At 36.3% G+C, this 27,326-nt stretch overlaps 1 protein-coding gene across 1 annotated transcript in view; it reads left to right on the forward strand.

Annotated features, from left to right (window-relative positions):
* LOC149561809 (phosphoribosylamine--glycine ligase-like) overlaps positions 1-27,326 on the forward strand; it is an 89,901-nt gene that overhangs the window by 15,542 nt on the left and 47,033 nt on the right. The window contains exon 2 of the mRNA XM_089825333.1: positions 9,305-9,675. Coding sequence (XP_089681459.1) covers positions 9,305-9,675 — 371 coding nt within the window. The remainder of the gene's footprint in view (positions 1-9,304; positions 9,676-27,326) is intronic.

Here is a 27,326-nt window from a genome sequence, read left to right on the forward strand (position 1 = left end):
CCCACACACTTGCCAATCTTCAGAAATACTACCAAGAATTATATGAAGGAACTGAGCCTGAGGTACAAAAGAGAGAAGAATAGGGGCTACATCCTATTCCCAGCATAGTAAGGGATTTCGTCCTTCTATGAGATAACCATATTATGTTGAAGAAGAACATCTCTGAGTCGTTCGCATCCCCTCTCCTCGCCAAACATCTCCCTTAACACTAGTTTCACTATGGAGCAAAGAAGCATTACATCCCCCCATACGAGCCTCACACCATCAATGGTGGAAGTTGGTAACGCAGTTGCCACTATGCGGGAACATCAATTGACCAAAGCCATGTAGGCAAGGACCTCCACATGGATGTGCAGAAAGAATGAAGTGCGATGAGGTGGACTTAAAATATATTAAAGTTATTTTTACTTACTCGCTCAAATCACCCCTTTTTATAGAGGACTTAGGCCTATTAGGGTGTGGGATAGGCTAAGTGTTGCCCAAGGCAAATCAGTTGGAAGGTGGGGACATGATAAGAGTGTGTATTTAACAGAATGTAGATGGAGCCCGTTTGTTCCACCTCTGGGATTATAGCTGCTTCCATCAAAGGCTTTATATTTTAATAAAAATTCTGGAAAAACTTTGCTCTCCACACAAGTTGCGAGGGACTCACACCCAACATCCTTTTATTGGTGCTGCTATTAATTGACTAGTTGGTGGACAAATACTCTATGCTTTTTGCCACCTGTTTTGATTGGAAAAAGTTTCCTTTGCCCCTTCTTATCTTGAGTCTATAGTCATTGCAATTGTATCTACATAGTTATCGGAATCAAGATTCTTATTCTCCACAAATAGGTAGTAAGCTAGATGGTCTTATCCTTTGTGGAATGTTCTCCACACAATTTGCGAGGGACTCACATCCAACATCCATTTATTGGTGCCTTTTTTAATTAACTAGTTGGTGGACAAATACCGCCACTTGTTTTGATTGGGAAAAGATTGCTTTGCCCCTTCTTATCTGGAGTTTATTGTCATTGCAATTGTATTTATATAGTTATCGGAATCAAGATTGCTATTCTCCACAAACATGTAGTAAGCTAGATGGTCTCATCCTTGGTGGAAACTCTGTTGTTAAGTGTGCTATTCTTGCAGTAGTACTCTTGAAAGGTCCATTTTTTCTAGTGTAACATGGGGACTCGCACCCCCTCCCAAACCTCGAAGTACCTGTCCCCGCACCGGGTACTTGAGTACCCAAGTACCCTAACCTTTGCCATTCCGCAACCATGCCGCTGTTGGGATGAGTATTTGAATTTCTATTTGAATTTTGATTTTTGGATGTTACTATTGGGTATGTACTATGTTACTATGCTGAATGGTTCTAGTTCACGTTGCAATTTTGCTATGTTTAAGTGTTTTAATTTGGTATGTTCTACAATAATGTCATTTCATAACTAGCATTTCAAGTTTTGTATGTATATTATTCAACACCCCTCACTGCCCCATCCCTCCCCTTGTCACTGTCCCCCCATCATCTTGAAAATGAAGCCCATTTTCCCTGCGTCCCGGGAACTCCTCCCGGCATCCTGCCATATCCCAGTACTGGTGTTACACTGATTTTTCACCTCTATTAACATCACTTAGGTGCAGCGAGTGCTGAGTGTACTGTTCATTCTCATGAGAGATGAGTTCTTGTGAACTACTACGAATGAAATATGAATCAAAGAGTTTGACTAAAAAATTATACAGTTGAATCTTGATAGCAATATCTACTATTTATCAAAAAGAACTCTGCCAAAGCTTGGCAAGAGACTTTGTCACTCCAAATTAGAGTCATTGAACTGTTAACAAAGAAGGATTTTTCTTTCTTAGCTTTCTTGAGAAGCCCAGTGTGATAATCAAAATTTGGATATTTTGGCTAAAACATATAGATATCTCTCAAAATTTAGAGAAATTGCAGCAAAATCTTTCAGGGTAAAATCTGCAGTTGAAAAGATAAAGTTTTTCTTTCTTCCAAAAAGTAGGGTTTTGATAGGGAAAAAAAAGATATTTTTATTAAAAGAAAACAAATAGAGGAGAAAAACTTGCTGTTTCCTAAATTTAACACATTTTATAGTGTAGAGATATGGAGAACAAATAAAATTGAGAGTTTACCCAGCCCGCATGGGTGACGGAGTTGGCTTGGGCCTTGGGTTTACTCGCCAATGGTCTCGAGTTCCAACTCCAATATCCAAACTCACTCAACGCGCCCATCTTTTGGGTGGCTTGGTATATTTCTAAAAGATTAGTCTCGCCTTAGCTTGCCCCTTCCTGACCTTAACTTGGCAGCAATTCCAAGGTAAGGAGAGTTGGGCATTGAGAGAGAGAGATTACCCATGAATAATGAAATATGGATTCTTGTCATTTATGTTCATATCAGTGATTACATTGCATTACACAATGCATATTACATAGTACATAATAATAATTAGATGCTAGGATACAAAATACATTGATATCAAACTTAACTCTTAACAAATGAACTATAAGCTTTGTTCACAGTTTTTACACATACTGTGGTTACAGTTTGAGTGCATCTCATAAAGGCCTTGCTAGTTTGAGTGCATCTGACAAAAGCTAGATGATCAAGAACCAATCGCTAGTAATACATCCAACATATAAATATTACAATTGTTCAGAACATAACACTTTAAAGTCTTCAGTTCAGAAATTACACTCGACACTAAGGCTTTTTGTTTCACATAAAAAATGAACATAAGAGTGATACCTTCAGATGATTATTACATAGTCAATATGATGATAGAGTAGAACACCATACACTCCTAAGTCTTCACACACACTATATCATATGGCAGTTAAGAAACAAAACAATACTGATCAATGAATGAAATGATGCCGCAGCATAAGAGAATAGACAATGTGTTGTTTTCCTGAGGATCACTGGAAATGTAATTGCACTGCCTGATTGGTATGTGTGTTCCAAGTGCAGCAAACTCTCTTTATGTTATGGATGAGATATGAATAGAGATGTCACTTCATGGGACATGTCTATTCATATCTATTTAATTAATATAATAGTCTATTATATAACTACACACACAAATATATATATATATATATATATATATATATATATATATAAAACTTCAGTTTAGTCTCATGAGTTTGTCCAACTGAAGTTACCAAACATTAACACAATGAAAGAAATGAACTGACAACCACAATCTGGAAACCGCCTACCATTATAAATGCAATGCTAGCATAACCATAGCATGCTAGCATAGACATAGATGTTCACATGGAGTCAATTCAACACTGCTGAAATAATAAACAAGGAGTAAGGTCTCTCTTTTCATCTTTCTTCCAGTAATACTAAAATGACAAACGATACCAATGGACCTCGTGAATACCAATGAACATGAGTTAAGAAACCACTGCAGAGATTAGGAGAATGAACCAAAACCTCCATAGAAAAATCGATGCTAATAAGGAATATTGATAACTATCGTCATAAGAATTTGCATACTCACAATGCCATGTCATCGCACAGGGTACTCGGAGAAATACAAATCACAAGCACTCTTAATTACCGTCACCAATGATAGGAACTGATTGCATAGGAAAAAGGTGTCATGAAACAACCAAACTAATGTTGATCAATACACATATGTAGATAATCTCTCTTGCAGCTACCAATACATTAACACTTTATTCTATCCCAAGCATTAATTGAGTAAACCATTTTCTTTGTTTAATTTATCTCTTATTCTATTGTTTAACTTTAATCAAATAAATGTAAGTTAAACTTTTAATAAAATAAATGTAATTTTTTCATAATTAGGTTCAACCTTATCATCCTATCCCACAAGAATTAAATAAATGCAAACCATTTATCTGATTCCCTTTTTTCCATCTTAAATTTAATTAGACTATTGGTTAGTTAAAATCCTTTGCACATTTTTAGGTGTGATTAATTTAATCAAACACACCCTTAATCATTATTATGTATTTCCATCTATATGCAGTTATGATTGCATATGTGAATCTATCCTTTCATACCACAACAAGTGGAAGTTATTGATAATTCATGTGGTTGTGTGTACTCTTGTAGTTTTCTTGATTGATGCTAGTTGCTGAGGGAGTCACAACTCTTCATTGCCCATCTCTTCACCTTTCATTAAAGTTAATTAACTTATAATTATAATATATTATAATGTATTTATTTATTTTTATATATTAATTTTATTATTATTTATCACTAAATCCTATTTTAGAAAGGGGACATTGCAGCTCCTCCGGTTACCCACTTGCCATGCCTGAGGGGAAAACCATCTGGTAATAGCTAAGCATTGATTATCAATCTTAATCACAAATGTACAATGAGGGGATCCAATCAAGTTTCTGCTCCAAATTCTCACTATCCTATCTTCTACAGCTGAATTTTCCTCTCTCACAAACACAGCAAACTAGAAATTTTCCAAACCATTGTACTGTCTTTGTAGCAGCTTTTTACAGATAAAGGTTTGGACCCTTTTGCATGCAATGGAAGACTTAAATTAGGACTTGGAAGTCCCAAATGTTGGTTCATTTCTAATTCTGTGTTCCATGCATGGTGACAAAACTGCTGGTTGTCATCAGGCAATCAGCTTCAGGATTTTGAAGTGGTGAAAATGATTGAATGTTTGGATCCATATGGTGTTGAAGATTGTAGCTGCGAAAGAGATCTTTATCTCTGATTTTATGAGAGAGAAATTTGTTGTTATGAGTCATGACCATTATGGCCATCTTCAGCTGAAAGAGATATTTGCAATCATAATTAAGTTATTATTTTGTGTAGAAGGACATGTGTCATATGTCATGCGAAGAGGCATGCGTATGGAAATATGAAGTGTTGAATATGTGGAAATATAAAGGGTCTTATTTTTGGGACTCAAAGAGACTTTAATGTGATAGGTGAAGAGTCTTATGCAATCTATTAATATGATTGCTTGGTATATTGTAACTCAATGAAGTGGAAAGCCTTCTACTTCTTGAATACTTTATGATCAATAAAAGATATATTTGCTGGTGTGGCTGGGTTTTCCCCTTCAATCTAGAAGGGTTTTCCTAGGATAAATTCTTTGAGTGCTATGTGTTTTGTTTATGCTCTTTTATTGTTGTTTATCTCTAGATTTCTGGGCTAAAACATTAACATGGTATCAGAGCCTAGTTGAATAAAAGCAATAAAGGAGTACTAAATAAAGTGATTGCTTAGGAATTTGTGAATATTGAAGATAAGGATAGCAAAGATATTTCTGTTTTGGACAACTAGAGATCGACCCAAGTATTGGCACTATGTAATAGAGTTTATTTCAAAGCGACATATTTTATTTGAAATGTTGTCAAAGGAAAGATACTATGCTGAACAATTTGAAGTATATTTAGAAGGACTTTGTTGGTCTTCAATGCGCATGCATTTTTAGAATTGCTAAAACGGAGGATTTGATTAGTTTGGATAATGAACGCTTGTCGATCGTAAAATCTATGGTGATGTTTTCTCTTCTCATTCTTTTCTTGTATAGTAGCTTCTTCATTTTTTTTACGTATATAGGACATGTTCGTGGCCATTATTCAGAGCAGGAGTTTTTGCACGATCATTCTTTTTGATGTTTTAAAAGATATATCAGTTCGATCCTTGAAGTGCGGATTGATTATTTTCTATTCATCTTTATTATCTATGGAATAATGAGTGATACTTGCTCTCTCACTCTGTGATAATATATTTTCAATAAGGTGTTCGTGCGTTGGACATATATTCATTCTTTCTTGGTGCTCGAGTCCTCTCAGGCATTTGTGCTTTCATTCTTTTAAGAGTGTTCTCTTTTCTTTATGGTAGATTTTTTTAGATTTCTCTATCTTTTCATATTATCTATGCGCTCATTCTTGTTTGGATTTGCCATAAGTATTGTCATGCATTCTGTGTTTAGTCTTTGCCTAGATTACTTCTTCAGTTATGGAATTTTTACTGAAACTATTCACAGAAGATATATGTATTTGTTCTACACATGAGGATATTGGGTCTCTTTGTATCATCTATTTAGTTAGAGGTGTCCCTTGGTGGAGAAGCCACCATAGTGACTAGTAGATTCTCTAACATGGGGGCTTATTTGAGGTTATAATCAAGAATTTTTATCGGTTTCTATGAAACGGTATCAGGAAGTTGACCGGCAAATATACTTCATTGGTTATCCTACGTAGTTGAAGGAGGATAAAAGGTTCTCTTGCATTCATAAGTGATGATTGGAATTTGGTTCTATCTTATCATTTAGAAGTACGTGTATATCTGAGTTCCGTGGTTAAAGGATACTAGGTATCGGTTTATTTTCAATGTGCCAATATCTGTCAAGGTGTTATTTGGAGCAAAATGATGCAATAGAATGTGACAGTAAAGAACAAAAGATCGTGCTGGAGTTACATCACCATATATATGGCAACAATATTTCTCCTACTCATGCTTTCAAAAGTCTTCTTTTGGGGCAACTTTATTTCTCTCTTGTGCATTTGAAAGTCTGATGTTTGAGCATCGTTATTCATTCTGCTTTGGCGTTTGATATTGATTCAACAATTGTTCTTTGCAATAATTTCTTAACCTTAAGTGTCGAGTGAGTTCAAGTATTGCTAAAAGAGGAAGTCCAGTTTGTGCTGGGAGCAAAGCATGTTGTCATGGAATGACATTGGAATTTATAAGGATGCGATCACAATACTGCATCATCATATGGTTTTGATTTTGGCTCGTAACTTCAACTTGAAGATAAGTATTATTGTTTTTTGTTAGAGGCTCATAAAAGAATCTCTTTTGTGTATATATATTTATATGAATGATGACACCTTGAAATGCCAATGATAGTAGTAGAGATGACTACAACTATTGAATATCACTAGCATGGAGCTAAGTTCTAAATTGATATAGAATGTTTTTTTTAGTTAACATTTATAAAGTGATGTTAATTTAGTGATTGCAGGATGCAACAACAATGATCCTTAGGGGAAGGCTTCATAAGCTACATTATGTGCGTGTAGAGTTTTTCAAATAATGGACTAGCATCAACTTAAAAGGAGCTTTGGGTGCAACGCGATAGTGATAGATTTTGGAAACATTGTTTGCAGTCTTTGTGGCATATTGCCTTCATTACAAGGGAAAATAAAATTTAGAGAGGGAGAGACTATTCAACTTCAGAGGGAGGCTACGTGATAGAGGGAGATGTCCAATCCTTTGCAAGTTTACACGATAGCCAACCATCTTATTGTGGTAATTATAGTTGTTTCTGCTGAGAGGGAGTCTCCGTTAAGAGAAAATCTCAGTTATTAATTCATTCTTCTCTAGGAGAAGTTTGAGGTGAAAGTCCTTGTCCTATCCTTTGCACGTAGGTACGGTGGACCACCCTCTGCAAGTAGGTACAGTGGACCACCCTCTACGTATAGGCATGGTGGAAATATATTCTTCTCTGGGAGAAGTTTGAGGTGAAAGTCCTCGTTCCACCCTCTGCAAGTAGGTATGGTGGACCACCCTCTTTGAGTGGGCATGGTGGAAATGTATTCTTCTTTGGGAGAAGTTTGAGGTGAAATTCCTCGTTCCACCCGTTGCAAGTAGGTATGATGGACCACCCTCATTGAGCAGGCACGGTGGAAATGTATCCTTCTCTGGAAGAAGTTTTGAGATTAAAAGTCTTCTTTCTACCCTTTGTGAGAAGGCATGGTGAAAGACGTGTGTGACTTCATTTTATGTTCTTATGAAGTAACTATGATGGATTATGTTATGCGTATCAGCTTTGGTTGCAGCTATTTGCGCATGCCTGAGTAAAGACCTTTCTCTTGTTAAGAGTGAGTTTTGAAGATTTTAGCTGTGACATAGATCTTTATCTCTGATTTTATGAGAGAGAAATTTGTTGTTATGACTGTTATGGTCATCTTCAGCTGAAAGAGATATTTGCGATCATGATTAAGTTATATTTTATGTGAAAGGACATGTGTCACATGTCATGTGAAGAGGCATGCGTATAGAAATATGAAGTGTTGAATATGTGGAAATATGAAGGGTCTTATTTTTGGGACTCAAAGAGACCTTTGTGTGATAGGTGAGGAGTCTTATGCAATCTATTTATATGATTGCTTGGTATATTGTAAATCAATGAAGTGGAAAGCCTTGAACTTGAATGCTTTATGATCAATAAAAGATATTTTTGCTAGTGTGGCTGGGTTTTTCCCTTCAATCTAGAAGGGTTTTACCAGGATAAATTCTTTTGTTATGTGTTTTTGTTTATGCTGTTTTATTGTTGTTTATCTCTAGATTTCTGGGCTAAAACATTAACATATGGATTAGTAAGATTCTAATGTAGAAGATGAATTATGGAAGAAGAGGAGTTATGGGAGAGAAATGCTGTGCATTTGGAAGCAATTGGTTAGAAGATGGAATTTAAAGGTCAATATAGTAAAAATTGGAACAGAAGAAATTACCATTAGAATATACTCCTAGACGCAATGCAGAAAAGTAAGTATATAAATAGATGAGATAAATATTTTGCATGGGTAAAGACAAAATGCATAAGTCTTACATGGAATAGTTTGAATGGCCTCAATTGCTTCTGAAACCATGTGCTTGGGAATATTGAAGCTAAAATGACAGGGAACGGTTATATTACCAGCTAGAATTAATTGTGAAAATGTTGTTCTATAAGGGAGATCACAATTGCTCTCAATATGTTGTCTTCAGTGAAATACGTGGATGATGAATTTCTTAAACTTTTGACATTATTGAGTATGCTGACGTCTTCCACTTGTATATATATTATAATTTTGATGAATAGAACCCTGTAATTTCTCCATGTTTTCTTTGACAACAGTTATTAATCACTTATTTTTTATGTTATTTAAATAATTTACAAAATGTTAGAAATGCAGCATTAGCATTACTTTATTAAGGAATTTATCGATGTGATTCTGTAAACTACCAAGCATACATCTATTCAATGAATGAACACTAACATGAATGAAGTTGTGTAGCTACTGACAAGAGTACTGTACTAATTGTTTCTAATGATATGTTGCTATTGATTATAATTCAGAAAGATCTTTAAAATTATCTCTGTCCTCACTCTCCTGCAAGCCTCTCCTATTAATTGATCGGCACAGTTTTAGTTATAAAATATGATGTATTCATGTTTGCAAGTTAAAATATGAATTCTCTCACAAGAAGCTATTGATAAACATTGAAAAACAGTCATGCATATCTTAAATAATGCTTTCTTGCCAGTGATTCTGATTTGAAATTTAAAGATACATTTTTGTGCAGGAGGGGTGGTTGTATTAGTCATTGGAGGGGGAGGTCGAGAGCATGCACTTTGCTATGCATTGCAACGATCACCCTCGTGTGATGCAGTGTTTTGTGCCCCTGGAAACGCTGGCATAGCTGATTCAGGAGATGCAACCTGTTTATCAGATTTGGACATTCTCAATGCTCCTGCAGTTATATCATTTTGCCGAGATTGGGGAGTTGGTCTGGTTGTTGTAGGTCCAGAAGCACCTTTGGTTGCTGGACTTGTAAATGAACTTGAAAAAGTAGGAATCCCTACTTTTGGTCCTTCTTCACAAGCAGCAGCTTTGGAGGGGTCAAAGGATTATATGAAGAAGCTGTGTGACAAGTATTCCATCCCTACAGCCAAGGTTCTCTTATTAATATTTTAGTGTAACCATTGTCACTTTTCAATTTTGAATTTATTCTTACCAAATAGAACGCTTTATATGGTTATGAGATCAGATTTACATTCATGTTATTGATGTGAAACTATTGGGATTTGATATACTTGATTTTGATTTAAGGTTGATAGCTATGTAGCTTTGAAGTGATAGTAAGATCTGAGTGAAACTGAAAGGTTTTGCTTCACTATTAGTATACGCTCACTAGACTTGAAAACATTTAGTAATAATTTGCAGATGAGATAAAGCTCCCAAAATCCCCCAACTTAAGAAGTTCATCTTGATTGTCATTGCAAATCTAACATGATATAGCTTGCAATGGTTGTGATGTTTCAACGCTCAATCAACTAGCAGTTATCATTTGAAGTTAAAACCATTATTTTCATATAGTAATGCTATAGAATGTGATTTCCCACCTTTGATTTATAAAGTGAATGGGGCCAACCAACTTAAATCAAGGGAATTAATTGTTTTCTATGATGTTATTTTCCTTCAAATGTTGCTTGCAGTGGGCCACTGGTCTCTGTTTTACTTTTATCTAATAGGAGGTTTGTGTTTAGATAGTTTTGTTTCCTTTGACATCTAAGGACAGCTTGAGTAATTTTAAAATCTCTAGAAAAGAAAGGAAGTCCCACAAACAAAAATAAGCCTAGCAGATTTGAAATCCACCCTACAACTACAAGAAAAGGGAAACCTAACCTATCGGATTATTGTTATGGAAATAAACACACTCTTTAGTTCTAACTCAGAACTAATCATCAAATTCGAAAAAGATCATCCTAAAAACAAGACCACTATCTTAGAAAATTTGATCAATGGATTCCTTGTACTCTTTAACAGACAGTTTTCTTTGATTTGGCCACATGTCATAAAAGTTTTGGATGCATTGACTACAACGTATGATCTAAAATGGATACATTCTTGTAGCTGCTCCTACACAGAAATTTCTAATGGCTAACAATATGCGGAGGATAGAAGATGAATAGGCCCAACAGCATATCCCAACTGTCAAAAAGCTGCACAATCCATTCATCATCATTTCTTTTGTTGTCCATTGGCCAAAACAGAAAAGATGGAAATGGCATAGTTGTTTGTTTACCATCTTCCGACATCTGCTTCAGTGAGAACAAACAATCATATGCAAAGAATTATTCTCTAACATAAACATTTTTAACAAATGGATAAGACGGCACCTAGATTTATATTGTGACAGCCATATAAAGAATGAAATGTTGGAATATTTGATAATGTTGCATAACCCAATAATAAAGTTATATGTAAAATAAAAAATGAATGTGTAGTTTAGTAATTATATGCCATTATTACCTCCAAAAGAATGTATAATTCAACAAATATGTTGGAATACCGATTCACTTAAATGTTGAATATCCAATGCCACTACATATAAATTTGGATAAGTATTCAATCAACAGAGTTGTAAATACTAAATCCAATGAGATACTACAAATTAAATAATGGAATATTTAAAAAGTATGTTGGGAAGACTAGATAGAGACACAACAAAATTAGAAATAGGGAACCAATGCTTTGGCTCTCGTGGAGCATAGGAAAGGAAACCACTAACTATGCAGAGCTGTTGGCCCCTTAGATGGCTCTCAATTTTCCCTCCAAGTAAAGTTATTTTGATACAAAACGAAAGATATTTTGAAATAATAATTGATCTCATTAAATATCCTTGAGTTGGGAAACTAAATTCTCTTACAGGAAAATCAATATTTGCAAGTTCGGTAGAGCATTCATGATGCCATCTAGTAGTTTTTTTTTCCGTTGGTAACAGATTTGTATTTTTATTAATAATTTAAAGCTTTTTTACATTGTAAAGTAATTACATAGATCAGTAGTCACAAGGCAACCTTACACTACCTACTGTTGAAAATAGACTAGAAAACATATAAGAAAACCATAAGCATATACCTTGGGAAAAACCCTCTTAACAAAGGGAAACAACCCAGCCTTCAAAGTAGATCTTTATTGAATAAGAGTGATTGTTACACAGTTCAAACTTGTTGTCTGAATACAAAATAACTCTTGTCTAACGCATCAGAGCTATATTCAAAAATTATATGAATAGCTTATCGTCTTAAAGAATAAGCTATGATTGCAAAATAAGAGAAATCGACAAAACATGCCAGAAGGAGAATATCGTACATAAATAGGACTCGGTTCACATGAGATTAGAGGTCTTTTGTGAAACTGAATCAAGAAAACGATACACATCCCAGGAAGAACAAAGCGTATATGTATATAAGACTTGGCGTGACAAAAAAGAAGAAGACCAGAAGACATCAGTTCAATTCTCGCTAAGGAAAAGACTCGCCAGTTAGTCATGACGATGAATAGGAAACGCCGAATATGAATCCGCAAGCTATAACCGCAGGTGAATAAGATTGATGATACATTTCAATAACCGCCAAGATATAGATGTGCGGGTCCCGTGTAAAATATCCTGCAAAATAAAAATTCTCCATACGAATATTGTACTCGTATTTAATATTGAGTAATTATTAATATACTGAATTTCATATAAGCTAAAAAATTCAACACTCCCTCTTAGCTTATATGAAATTTGTAAGTTAAATAAATAGCATAAGGATCCAAATTGATTAAAATCATGAAATGTCTCAAAAAAAAAATTATTTATTATTGGATTTGATCAATCATGACAAATTTGTAAGACTCACAGCTAATCCTTCATTCATGGACTCACTCAACATGAATAGATATGGAATCTCTCAACATTCCACACAGCTCTTATCACGGATTTACCCAACATGATAATATCATGGACTCTCTCTACATGATATTCACTATCGCATAGTGAAAGAGCTGTAATAGCTGATCTTACAATATTCATCAGATCACACACCAAAAATAATAATAGATAAATCTAAATAGACTAGACTTAGTTCCATTTAAGTCTTAAGATTTACCATTCCTAATTTTTCTCTGAAAAAACAAAATTTCACCTTAGATAGAGGCTTGGTAAAAATATCAGCAGTCTGATCTTCAGTGCTGATATACTTCAGCTCCACAGCCTTCCGAAGAACCATGTCTCTTAAGTAATGATACTTAATCTCTATATGCTTTGACTTGTCATGAAAAACTGGATTTATAGAAATTTTTATGCAGCTCTGATTATCACAGAAAATTGTAGTAGGATCAGAAGATTTTTCAAATAATCCACTTAAGAGTTTTTGAAGCCAAATTGCTTCACGAGCTGCTGAGCAAGCTGCCACATATTCAGCTTCAGCAGTACTTTGAGCTACACATTTTTGCTTCCTGCTGCACCAAGTAATCATGCCTGAACCAAGACTGAAACAAAAACCAGAAGTACTTTTTCTATCCAAAGTACAACCAGCCCAATCAGAATCTGAGAACCCATGAAGTTTCAAATCATTAGAACAAGAAAAACTCACTCCATATTGTAAAGTCCCTTTGATATATCTCAGAATATGCTTAGCTGCAGTGAAATGAAATTTCCGAGGTTCACTCATAAATTGACTCAAAGTATTGACAGCAAAACAAATATCAGGCCTCGTATTGACGAGATACATGAGAGAACCAATCAGTTGTCTGTAGATAGTACAATCAAACAATTCTGAATCAGCAGCATTTACTTGAATACTCTTCAAATTAGATTCCATAGGAGTCATATTTGGCTTACAGTCAAGCATACCAAATCTCTTAAGAATATCAATAGCATATTTTCCTTGACTGATAATGATTTCATTTGATAGTTGCCAAATTTCTAGTCCAAGAAAATAATGCATTAAACCCAAATCTTTCATTTCGAATTCAGAAGATAAGTCATTTTTGCATTTGACTATCATTTCATCATCTCCGGTGATAAATAGGTCATCAACATAAAGAACAAGAATCAACATGAGATCTTTATACCTTTTGAGATAAATGTTTGGATCAGCCTCATTCTTTGAAAAACCCAACCTCAAAAGATAACCATCAATGCAGTCATACCAGGCTCGAGGTGCTTGCTTAAGACCATACAGTGCCTTATGGAGTTTGCATACATGAGATTCTTTGTTGTGTAAAATAAATCCATTAGGCTGTTCTACATAAACTTCTTCATTAATAAATCCATTGAGAAAAGCTGTTTTTACATCCATATGGTGAATTTTCCATTTTTTACTTGCAGCAATAGCAATAATGGTTCTGATAGAAGTATACCTTGCTACAGGAGCAAAAATTTCATCATAATCTATACCTTCTTTTTGACTGAAACATCTGGCAACAAATCTGGCTTTGAATTTGTCAACACTTCCATCTGCAGCATGTTTTGTTTTGAATAACCATTTAGAGGAAATGACTGATTTATCTTTAGGACGAGGAACAACCTCCCAAACTTTATTTTTTAGAATAGACTCATATTCTTCTAACATGGCATCCTTCCAAACCTGTTGACTTAAGGCTGATTCAACACATGAAGGTTCAGAGTCAATGAGATTGCACATTAAGGCAGAATAATTATCAAAAGTTTGAGGACGTTTACTTTCCCTAAAGGTTCCTTTAGGAGCTGAAAAATTTTCAGCTTCTTGCATAATATTCCTTGCCCACAATGGTCTCTTCTTCTCATTCAAAGGACCATTGGGTTCAGCTTCAGAAATATCTTGAATTTTAGGCGAAGGAGAATCCTCCCTCTCAGAGAAGATTTTCGGATTAGGAGAAGAATTTTTAGGAACCATAGGAACATCCAAATCAACATCAAAAGAAGAATCAGCAGATTTGGAGCAATCAAAATTTTCTTCAAAAGAAACATCTCTACTAAGTTCAATAGACTTTTGCCCTGGAATATAAATCCTATAAGCTTTGGCAGATTCGCTATAACCAACAAAAATTCCCTTTTTACTTGAAGGATCTAATTTTGATCTCTTATCTTTGGGAATATGAAAATAAACTGATGAACCAAAAACTTTTAAATGACTTACATCAGGTTTAGAACCGGAGAAAACTTCTTCTAGAGTCATATTATTAAGAATACGACGAGGACTTCTATTTTGAACATAAACTGCTGTCTTGCAAGCCTCTGCCCAAAGAAAAATCTGCAAATCTTTGTCATGAATCATAGCTTTAGCAGCTTCAACAATAGATTTGTTTTTCCTTTCAGCAACTCCATTTTGCTGAGGATTATAGGGGACACAAAACTCCCTCTTGATTCCTGCTTCAACACAGAAAGACTGAAAAGATCCTGAAATAAATTCACCACCATTATCAGATCTGAGAGTCTTGATTTTCTTTTCAGATAAATTCTCGACTGAGGCTTTAAATTCCTTGAACTTGGATAAAACTTCATCAGATTCTTTGGTTTTAAGAAAATAGATCCATGTTTTTCGATAACAGTCATCAATAAAAGTAACATAGTACCAAAAACCACTTAAAGAAGCTGATGACATTGGTCCACATAAATCTGAACGGATCAACTCTAATATATTCTTAGATCTATTTTCACTTGAATGAAAAGGATTTTTCGAAATTTTTCCCAAGGAGCAACCTTTGCAAATGCCATCAAATGAGGAACTGAGAGAAGGAAGACCTATAACAAACTTCTCTAAAGAAGAAAGAGATTGGAAATTAAGATGACCAAATCTCTTGTGCCATAAAAGGTTGATGTTGGAAGCAGAATGATTTAAAGCATGAACTTGATTGGCTGCAAGTTTGTAAAGACTTCCATGACGTTCGCCAATAATTTGAGCAGAAATAAAATCAGAGTCCTTCTTCCAAGCCATTACATTTCCATTAGAAAAAGCAATATTAAGACCTTTATCTTCCAGAGCTGATATGGAAATTAAATTCCTCTTGATACCAGGAACAAATAAAACATCACTTAGATGAAGAGGAATACCAGACTTTAATTTCAATAAAGTATTACCTGCCCCTTTAACAGAATAGGATGCATCATCACCAATAATCACTTGAAGATGAGAATCTGATTCAATCAGATTTGAGATATGATGCTTGAATCCAGAAATGTGACGAGATGCCCCACTATCTATTAACCAAGTATTACGATCAGCTTGCACATGACTAGATAAAGCTGATATAAGAACAAGACCTTCTGAGTTGACATAAGAATCTTTTGAGGGAGAAGAAGCTTTTGAATCAGACACATCATGAAAGTTGAGTTTCATAGTGCAATGCTTAGCAAAATGACCAAGTTTTTCACATCTAAAGCATTTAATCTTGGAGAAATCTTTCTTTCTTTTAAATTCAGAAGATGAGGAAGAATTTTTATCTTCAAACCTTCTGAAAACATTCTTCCTTCCTCTTTTCTTAGAAGTTTGAGAAGTAAGTACTTGATCTTCTACTTGAAAAGATTTACGAGAACTTCCTCTAGCTTCCAGACGACACTCCTCTTGAATACAATCAGTTCTCAGTATTTCAAAGGTTGGAAAATCGTTTCTGCTACTAATACCTTGAATGAAAGATTCCCAAGAATGAGGAAGACCATTCATTGCAAGCATTACCAGTTCTTTGTCATTGACAGATTCTCCAATAGAGCTTAACTGATCCTTAAGTTCCGAAATCTTCAAAAAGAAAGAGACAACAGAGTCACCTTTGCACATCTTGATATGAAGAAGTTGCATGCGTAGAGCCAAAGTTCTGTTGGTATTGTTTATCTCATACACACTATGCAGAGAATCAAACATTTCTTTGGCGGATTTTAGATTGGAAATAGTAGGAACTAAATGATCCTTCATGGAGTCAATAATAATTCTTTTGGCTAGAATCTTATTCTTTTTCCAAGCTGCACTTTCTTTAGGATCAGAGGGTTCTGAAACTTCAGACTCCACAAATGAAAGAAGATCATTTTCTTCCAGAACTAACAAGATTCTGGATTTCCATGAGATGAAATTTGAGGCTCATTCCAGACGATCTTCTACCTTCAATCCAGACACCATGATTGAAAATGAAAAGAAATCTAATCTAGACTTAGAAATTATGAACCAGGCTCTGATACCATGTTGAAAATAGACTAGAAAACATATAAGAAAACCATAAGCATATACTGTGGGAAAAACCCTCTTAACAGAGGGAAACAACCCAGCCTTCAAAGTAGATCTTTATTGAATAAGAGTGATTGTTACACAGTTCAAACTTGTTGTCTGAATACAAAATAACTCCTGTCTAACGCATCAGAGCTATATTCAAAAATTATATGAATAGCTTATCGTCTTAAAGAATAAGCTATGATTGCAAAATAAGAGAAATCGACAAAACATGCCAGAAGGAGAATATCGTACATAAATAGGACTCGGTTCACATGAGATCAGAGGTCTTTTGTGAAACTGAATCAAGAAAACGATACACATCCCAGGAAGAACAAAGCGTATATGTATATACGACTTGGCGTGACAAAAAAGAAGAAGACCAGAAGACATCAGTTCAATTCTCGCTAAGGAAAAGACTCGCCAGTTAGTCATGACGATGAATAGGAGACGCCGAATATGAATCCGCAAGCTGTAACTGCAGGTGAATAAGATTGATGATACATTTCAATAACCGCCAAGATATAGACGTGCGGGTCCCGTGTAAAATATCCTGCAAAATAAAAATTCTCCATACGAATATTGCACTCGTATTTAATATTGAGTAATTATTAATATACTGAATTTCATATAAGCTAAAAAATTCAACACCTACCACCCCTAAACGACTTTTATTGTTTCAAACCCAAGAATTTAAACTAAAAACCGTAACCCCAACCTCCGCACTTGACATTTACAAAGACAACATAGAATTATCACAGCACAAGAGGGTAGAGCTTATAACCACACTCTTTAAGCCCACAACAATAACAATTTTGTTTCCAAAAATCAAAACAACACCATCAAAACCATTAACACAAAGAACTTTACCTGGAATCTGGAGTGTTTGCATGTGCTCTCCATTGCATCCAGCCGTTTCTTCAGCTTCCTTTCACAACATTGCCCTTGAGCTTTCTTCCTTTGTGACCACCTCTTGACAAATGTCTTTTCCGCAGAATCTTAACTTCCACCACCCCGTCATTTCTCCTCATTTCCTCAATTTCTTCCTCAAAATTCCACAGGCACAAAAGCAATTTTAGTTCTGTTCACCCTTGGCATGCTTCTTGGAATCGTTCTCTGCATTGCCTCTCATCAAAAATCCAAATGTAAGGTGTGAGTTTGGTGACCTCCAACCTCTCCTCTTTAACTGAGCCATCCTTGAAATTCACTCCTAACCCCAACACTTCCTATTCTAGAGTTGAATCCATTCCACCAAGGAACTCCAAAGGGACAAAAGCGTCCAAAACTATCCGTGCATTCATTGTTGACTCCCCCATTTGAAGTCCCGTGCCATGATCATAGAATATGTATGTGTTTGTTCTATGCCTATGTGTAATCTCATTGAACATGTCCCCTAGAATCAATGTTACAAACTTGGTGAGATAAACATTGTTAAATATAAACATTCCCTCCAGTTGCTTGTTTGACATCGGACCATAAAATTGATTTTGCTGCTTTGCTGCAGTATGAGTGAAGGATGTCTCCATCTACATGCAGCAGAGCCAAAACACAACTTTTAGATATTACTTTCATCCCTTTCAATATGTAATCTCCTAACCCTTAACTCTTTGCCACCTCGATTGCTCCCGATGCTGCCTCCACTTCTGCTACATCGTTCATTCCATCTTCTAATCTCTTTCCACCTATAGTAGGAGTATTCCTTGTCCAATCCTAAATTATGAAATTTGTGGATGACAACTTGGGTTGCCCTTAGAAGTCCCATCAAAACTCACTTTCCACCACTGACTTAACCCAATTCTTCCCTTAACGGACCTAATTTTGATACCTAACCATACTTACTGAATGTAATTATCTCTTAGTGTAAAATTTATTTTGGGATTGAAAAACCGTGATGCAACTTCTTCAATTGTTTCCTTAATAGCATTATTAATCCTCTATTTCAGCCTCTCCAAGCTCCCCTCTTTCCCTACAAAGATTTATCTATTCCTCTCCTTTTATTCCTTCCAAATTTTTAAAGGATTTATATTCCACACTTGACAACGTAGTTTTATCCACCTTGTTTGGCCAACTTTCAAACAATTTTCTTAATAAATTCGGAAGAGGACCTTATGGTAAGTCCATGTTGTTATTGTTAAATAGAGGAGATGAAAGCTCCTAATAGATTTACAATGACGACAAATAGAAACTACCTAATAAACTAAAGATTAACTAAGATGACCTTTAAAGAAACATAATAATATTTTAATATTAAGATCGTTTACATATCGGGTGCTCCCTAAGAGCAACAATTACAACTTATTCAAGCTCTTTCGAGCAATCACACTAGAAACAACAATTGGAAGACCAAGAGTCACAACTTAGAATCCACTTCTTACAATGACACAAATACAACCAATAGAAGACCAAGAGTCACAACTTAGAATTCCACAAAGATGTCCCTCTTGGGATTTGAACTAGGGTGTCCACAATGAGAACTCATTGCTTTAACCAACTAAGCTAAATCCCTTGGACAAGCATTATAATATTTTAATACTCTCCCTTAATGGTCATTGTCTATTTGCTGTCTTTTGATCACAAATTTTTGAAAATGTTTTGCCAATGTTGAGATCCCCCTTAGGCCTACAAAATGTTAATGACCAAGAAGCCAAAATCCATCTTAAAAAGAACAAATAAAGGTGCCCTCGTTGTCAGAATGCTCTACAACAAGAGACAAGAGCCTGCCACTGACTCTACCACTTAGATGAGTTTGCCACTAGCCTTCCCAGAATCAACAAAACATCTGACTAGAAATCCACTGATTCTGCCATTCAGATGAGTTTGCCACTAGCCTTCCCAGAATCAACAAAACATCTGACTAGAAATCATCACAAGGTTCCAACCTGACGTTGTAGCCACCAGAGACATACCAAGAACTCTTGGCACGATTTTGAGGAAAAATCGGCGAACTCTCCAAATATTTGCAGAAGAGCACAACACCTCAAAACAAATTGCAAAAAGTCCAAATACAAAAACAAAATTTGAGACATGAATCAACATACAAACCAATGTATTTGAGGAAAACAATAAAACCAAAAAAAATAATTTTGAGGAAAAAATTATAAAGCCAATAGATAATTTTCTAAGGAAAAAATTATTAAAACATAGTAGAGAATTTTCGAGGAAAAATTATTAAAACTCATCAAAGAAACCCTTAGTCACCGATTCAGGATACGAATCTAATTCGAGCACGTGAATCCCATTCGTGGATTTGTGATTTTATTTTTACCCATTAGGATTCGTGAGTATACACACACACACACACACACACACATATATATATATTCCAAGTTTGGCTCGTGGGTCCTTGGGGATTCATGAAGGACTCGTGTTGGATTCATGAGGATCCGTGTGGATTCGTGTAGGATCCTTGTTTTGGATTGTGGATTCGTTTGGATTTGCGATTTGCGGATCTAGACAATGGATCCAAACAGATCCATAGTCCAAAACAAGGATTTTGCCTATATCCGGACAAATCCTGGCTCAAATCTAGATCCAGCCTCTTGGGCACGAATCTGGTAACTAAGAAGAAACCTTCGTGCGGCAAAACATGAGACTTCGCATGGTAAAATGACACATGCAAGAAATAAGCAATTCACAAAATGCACATGTAAGCAACATGCAAGTACATGCAACCTTAAAAAAATTGAGACTTCTTCTCAAACCAATAAATTGTGTGATCAAAATCCTTGACCAAGCTTGCGATTTTCAGCAAAAATCTTTGAAGACAAATTGCAAAATTCTATAATATACCTATAATTTTATTTCAATAAAATGAAAAACAAATTTTTGGAAAACCTACCAAATCAGAAGAAGTTCAAATTTTTGAAGTAAAAAATTCGACAAATTTTATGAAATCCCATTGACCTACTTTGATTCCACATTATGGTAAATTGATTTTGTTGTAGCTGTTAAACAAAGGAGATGAAAGTTCCTTACATCGATTTGGAAAGATGGTTTTTCTAAAAGAAACAATTGTGAACTAAAGACAAAAACATGAACTATCTAATAAACTAAAGATTAACTAAGATCACCAATAAAGAAACATTATAATATTTTAATAACCGTGCCATTTGAGTTTATTCAAGACCATAGACCAACATTCTGAGGCCACATTACATTTTAATAATAAATGTTCTACATTCTCCTCGGCTTCCCCACACATGACACACTTTGTGGGTCCATAAATTCCCAGTCTTTTCCTCTTTTCCCCTGCTAGAATTCTATCTCTCATAGCTAGTCATGCAAAGGACCCAGCCTGATGAAGACACACCTTTCCATATAGTAAATTAAATGGCCAATTATCATCCATCTGCCCTCTTTCTAAGAACTGATAACCCAATTTTACTGAGCATTTACCCTTTCTAGCACCACACCACACCACCTTATTGGCCTTGCTTGTCAGTATCATTTTCCTAGAGCTAAATATATCTGTAAGCTGTCCGATTTGCTGTTCAGATAAATTCACATCCTGTAAATATTTCCAACCCCATTTGTCTCCCAATGGGCCCTTCCTCAATTGAACATACTCACTTACATGAATCCCCCAATTTGTCACACACCATTCCTTGATTTCATTTGCTCCCCTCTTTCAGCTAAAGGACATGTAGCCATCCCAAGAATCCTCCCAAAACTTTGGTTCTTGCCATGCCCTGTAAAAACCTGCCTACAAGAAACAATGAAGTTCCAAATAGCTGAACCTGAAGGTGGATTCTACATGTTAAAAATCCTTGTTTTTTCCATTGAGTCTAGATACTTAGATTTATCCTAACCCATAAGTGATCAGGTTGAGAGTAGATCTTCCAAACCAGTTTTGCTTCCAGCACCTCTTACATTTAGCTCTGATCTCTATGGCCTGCACCCTCATTCTGTTTATTCATGTGAATTTTATCCCATGCCAATAAAGGAATCTTATCTTGGTCATTTTTTCTGTTCCAAAAGAATTTCCACATTCGCTATTGATTCATTCTAATAATTTTCTGCGGAATCCCCTGGCACATCATAGAAAAAAATGATGAAGTAGATATAACAATTTTTAGCATCAAAATTCTATTAGCTGAATATAACCATCTACCTTTCCATCCTTTCATCATACTGCAGCAATTTCCCACCAGCTCCTACCAAATATCTGCCTTTCTTGCACCTCTAAAGAGTGGAATGTGCAAATACTTCCTAGGACAGTATGCAAGATTCATTCCCAAAATCACACAAATTTCCCTTTGCTTTCATGCAGTAGTGTTGTAGAAAAAAATCTCTGACGCCCCAATTAATGCTGTCCTGAAGCTCTTGTGTACTTGTCTAAAGTTGCTTGCTTAATTCTTGCCTCCCTGAATGAGAATGTGCCAAACAAAATGGTATTACCTGCAAGCTGTAGATACGAGATCAATGCCAACTGCCACTCGAATACCCTTCCATCTCCCTTCACGTTTTTTCCTTGAGACAAGTCTTCCCAATGCCTCAGCCATAATTATAAATAAGAACAGAGATATAGGGTCACCCTGTCTAAGCCCCTTGTCTTCTTCAAATAATCCTTGCGGGCTACCATTGACCATAACAAAAAATCTTGGAGTTTCAATACAATTGCTGATCCACTTGTACCAAGCCTCTTTAAACCGAAACTTCCTCAAAACAGCCAATAAGAAGTCTCTGTTAACCTCATCTTATGCTCTCCTAATATCTGGCTTCACCAGCATTCTCTCTATTCTAGCTTTACATACAGATTGAATGGCCTCATGTGCAACTATCACCCCTTTAGAGATCAATCTGTTTGGGAAAAAGCTCTTTTCTCAGGGGAGATAACATTACATAAACAATCTTTAATCTGTTTGCCACCACTTTAGAAATGATCTTGTGTGTAATATCACATAAAGAAATAGGCCTGTAATCATAAAAGAGTTGAGTTCTTTTTTCTTCAGAATGAGGGCTAAAAGTGTATTATCAAAGTTTTTGAAAACAAGACCTTCTGCTCTAGATTCTTCCACCACCTCCCAATTGTCTAAAGCAAAGATACCTCAAAATTCTTGAAAGAAGATTGCGGGAAAGCCATAAGGACTTCGAGATTTCTCTCCACATAAACCAAAAAGTGCATTCTTTACCTCCTCAAGTGTAACCAGGCTTATCGACATAGCATTCTGGGGCTCACTAATGCACGGTGGAATGTTGGATAAAATGTCATCCATGTCATATTAAGGAGCTTGATCACTTTTGAAACCATCTGAAAAGTATTTAACAGCTTCCTTGCAAATAGATTCTTTATCTGCTAACACATTCCCCTATTGATCTTGTATACAAAAAAATGCTGTTAACCATCCTTCTAGCTTTCACTGAGTATGACTTTTTTTTGTGCTCCAGTCACCATTCTTCAGCCATGTCTCCCTTGGTTTTTGCCTTCAGATTGCTTCCTCTTGCTGCTAGACTCTTGCATATTCTTCTGTAGAATTTTCTCATCATCAAAAACCACATCCACCACATCCTTATTAATAATCAAAGAATTTAAAGCGTCTAACTCTTGTTCAAGCCTGAGTATCTCAGGAAAAACATTCTTAAAGCCTTCCCTGTTCCATCTCTTTAGTTCCCTTTGGGTGCATTGGTCCATAATTCCGAGACGAGTTCACTTTTCCCATCCACACACAACCACATCTTTTCAAACTTAAAGGGACACCGTCTTGGAGTCTCACCCTCCTGGATTCTCAAACTAATTGGGAAGTGAACTGAACCTATAAATGAAAGAATCTCCGCATTCAACTCCCATTGCTTACTAGCCCACTTTCCAGCAAGTAAAACTCTATCAAGTTTTTCTGCAATGTTAAGAAAACCTTTGTGCCTATTTGTCCATGTGAACTTGTCCTTTTTGAAGTCAATCTCTAGCATGACGTATTTGTAACAAAATCACTAAAATCTTTCTGCTTTTGGTTCATCCAGCCCACACCACCTGTGTTTCCGAAGGTCTTAGTATAGCATAAAGTCTCACCCAAGCACAAAACCTCTCTTTCCCTTTATACCAGAGATAAAGTTCTCCAAAAATCTCTAAGGCCTTCAGTATTATTAGGCCCGTGTACATTGAGAATATTGAACTCATGTAAATGTTTTGATCTCACATTCACCCATTGCCACGACTTGTCTGAATTAATCACAAGTAAATCAATAACCTCAAGTTCCCATAGCATACAAACACCCCCAGAGGCTCGAGTAGCCTCTACAATCGAGCACTTCCACCTGTTAAATTGTCTACCAAACAAAGCTGCATCCTCCCCACTTAACTTAATCTTTTATAACAAAACGATCTTTGGTCGTGTTTGTCAAGGCATCTCTTGATCAAATGAAGCTTGTCATTGGCATTGCAGCCCCTGACATTTCAGGTTAGGACATTCATTTTCCCTGGGAAAAGGGATACCTTTTTCCTGATCTTAGCTTTTTTTGTCCTTTTGCACATCCTGCTATCTCTAGCTGAGAACTGATAGAATTCTTCATCTCACCTACTTTGCTTTGATTTCTTTTTGATGAGGTCTATGTGATATGATTCGCTTCTCTGTAGTTCCTAGTACCTACTATAGAGTTCAAGCCCAGCTCCTAACCACCATCCCAGTCCTCATCTGTAATGCAATCAGTTTCATAATCATAACTCTCTGCTCTTCCTTTTTCTTTTTCAAAGTATTGCTCCAAATTCCTAGCTGAGAACATTAGTACACGTTGTGGGTCCTGATCATCCTCACCAGCCTCTTGAATATTTTCCCCAGTCCTATTCTTACATGGGACCTGACTTGGGGTGGACCAATTGTCAGTCTCCACATCAGGATTCTCTGACCTCTGAATTTGTCTTTCTTTTGGAACCTCAGACCTTGGCAGGGTTGCAATGGTTGCTGCGCCTCCTGGGTTACCACCTCCTGTACCTTTTGAACATCCGAGATGAATTTTCAATAAGGGCCCAGGAACCCCTGCAATGGATCAATACCACTAGCCACTTGTCTTGTCCTGGCATCTGCAGTAATTTGTGGAACTTTTGTCAGAACATCTTTTTCCAGCAATGTCCCGGCTCGATTCATTTCACACGAGTCACTCTTCTCTAACCTTACCATAGCCTCGCCTTTTTCCTTGATGATTCCTTCCTCCATGAATCTGCCACTTCCACCACAAAAGCTAGGGCCACCCACTGTCAACAACCATCTTCTCTGATAGTCCATAGCTTTCAGAAAATCCTGATCTTCTGCCCAAGCATCTCCTTCCCTTTCAGAAATGAAGTCTATTAAAGCATCCTTCTGTAGTCCCTTCCCTTTGGTCCTTTCTGAGCATTCTTCGATAGGATGCTTACACCCTTTGTGTTCTGGGCATAAAACCATAGTCTCGTCCATCTCTATTTGCTGCTTTCATACACCTTCCCCTGTTATAAGTTCAACCATCTCTTATAGTGGATGACTTGGTTGCCATATAATGCAAATGCGGGAATACATACTTAACTCTTTCATTTCCAGTCTCATTGCTTGATGAACTGTCTCAGCTTATTTCCATTGTAGCTTAGGGATTCCTTATTCCAGTAATCATGCAGCAGATTATACAATCTTATACATAATGGCACCTCATCCATCTCTGCCATTTTTGGATTGAATTTAGGGACCCAGTCTTTAATGTAGAAACCTTTCCCGTCCATGATGAAAGGTCCACTTCTCATGATCCATTCTTTCTCTTTACTGGTAGGGAAAATTGCTAAGTAGAAGCCGTTAGGTAGGGTTTTTATTTTATAAGATTTTCCCCAATGTCTATCACAACAGTACTGGATTATCTTAAAGGATGGCCAAGGACCATTTCACTCAAGAAAAAAATACTTTTTTTTTGAAAAAAAGTATTAGTTTTGATCCATTCTTTATTCTCAATCAAAACCAAAACAATAGTAGAATTTTCCATGTTAGGATGTACCTTTTCCCGCTGCCGCTCTTGCACTAGAATGGCATTTTGCCCAAATGTTTACCGTACTGGGTAAAGAAATCAATGCGCACAGACAACAGATGAAAATAGCAGAACTTCTTCCTTTATTTGCATATGCCAAAACATTACATTATGCTTCCATGATTACAATGCTTCCCGTTGGGCACAAGTCGGCTACATAACAAATAATGCAGACTAACCTACTCGTCGGCTCATGTACAATTATTTACCGACTACATCATCCCCCCCCCAAAAAAAGATGTAATATTCTGAGATAATTCCTACAGGGGAGCTGATAAACTCTGTAGCATTCTGGTCTTAAAAATTTGGCAAAGTTGTAAAGTACTGATGGTGGTAATTATAACAAACAGTTCACAGACTCTTGCAGTAATTCCCAATTTGCTAAATTTACCAATGTATTCAAAACATCCGTACCATTAAGGAATAATGAGAGAAAGAGACACTACGTCAAATAATAATTATCTAATATGAATGTCTGCTCCTACAGCATTATGATAATGAGATTCAATGACTGTCATGAACAAAACTCAAATACTGATCTGAACTTCCACCTGAAAATACAATACCAGTTATGTAGACCAGTAGATTACTTAAGGAGATTACAATATAAGTTCAACTCAGCATTTATAAGAGGTTAATCAAACTAACAGTCGGAGCATATCATTCAACCAAAATGGAGACAAGGAAAGTGCTACAGATCCGTCTTGCTGGAGAATACCAAGTAGACAAAGACTGCAGGTCGAGCTGGGTCCTGTGACATACAAAATTCTGCTTCTCTCCTACCAGACTCCTTCCGTGATCAGTGTTGTATCTAACCCGAGTGCCCAGAAGGACTCAGACTTCCTCCTGTTTGCCCTACGGTAGCAATTTGCTACACTGCTGCTGAAAATGCGTGAAAGGAAGTCACTCAATCCCGTAGCGTCATCCCGTGTTCATGCAACTAGTAAACCAAGTAAACCCTGCAGTTATCTTCACGCGAGTTGTGACTCGCGACCCATCCAAAGAAAGACGTCTGTTAAAACGGGTTATACAGCGACTCAGTCTCCGCCAGCAAACATAATTTCATTCCAATCGAAAACTTGTATGGGATGTGACCGCTGCAATCTCAGTAACCAATAACTTGACCCCCATCTGTTCTTTACTCCACGAGAACGTTTTTCCCTTTCGCATATTACAACCGGCTGAGCTATAAATGCTACAACTGAGTCTCGAAATGGCACCACTGTATATGATATAACCTTGCTATGTCCTCCTGTTCACTGTTTTATTTTCTGAAGCAAAGCTGGGAAAATAGCTCTAACGAAAATGCAGACCAAGAGGTAAGTAAATACCAAGATTAAACTGCGTGCTTCATACCTGTTTCTTGTTTGATACTCAACTTTTAAATTGCCAATTTCTGCCCAATTCTTGAACTGAGATTTTAAGGAAGCTTGGGGTATCGTTCAGCTCCTTAGTGTTACCAGACTCGAGGGGTTTCGTCCTCAACGTCTCAGACCAGTCACATTGAAGCAACTAGGACTATGAATAATTTAATTCATAAATTCTTCCCCCTCAATCCCAATGCAAACTCGTGCATTTATAGCCTCGGAATGAGGGAAAGGTACCACGTGCAAAGAATGT

Source organism: Cupressus sempervirens, chromosome 4 (genome assembly GCF_028749045.1).
Source record: "Cupressus sempervirens isolate cs-2001-9-10 chromosome 4, ASM2874904v1, whole genome shotgun sequence".
NCBI classification, from domain to species: Eukaryota; Viridiplantae; Streptophyta; class Pinopsida; order Cupressales; family Cupressaceae; genus Cupressus; species Cupressus sempervirens.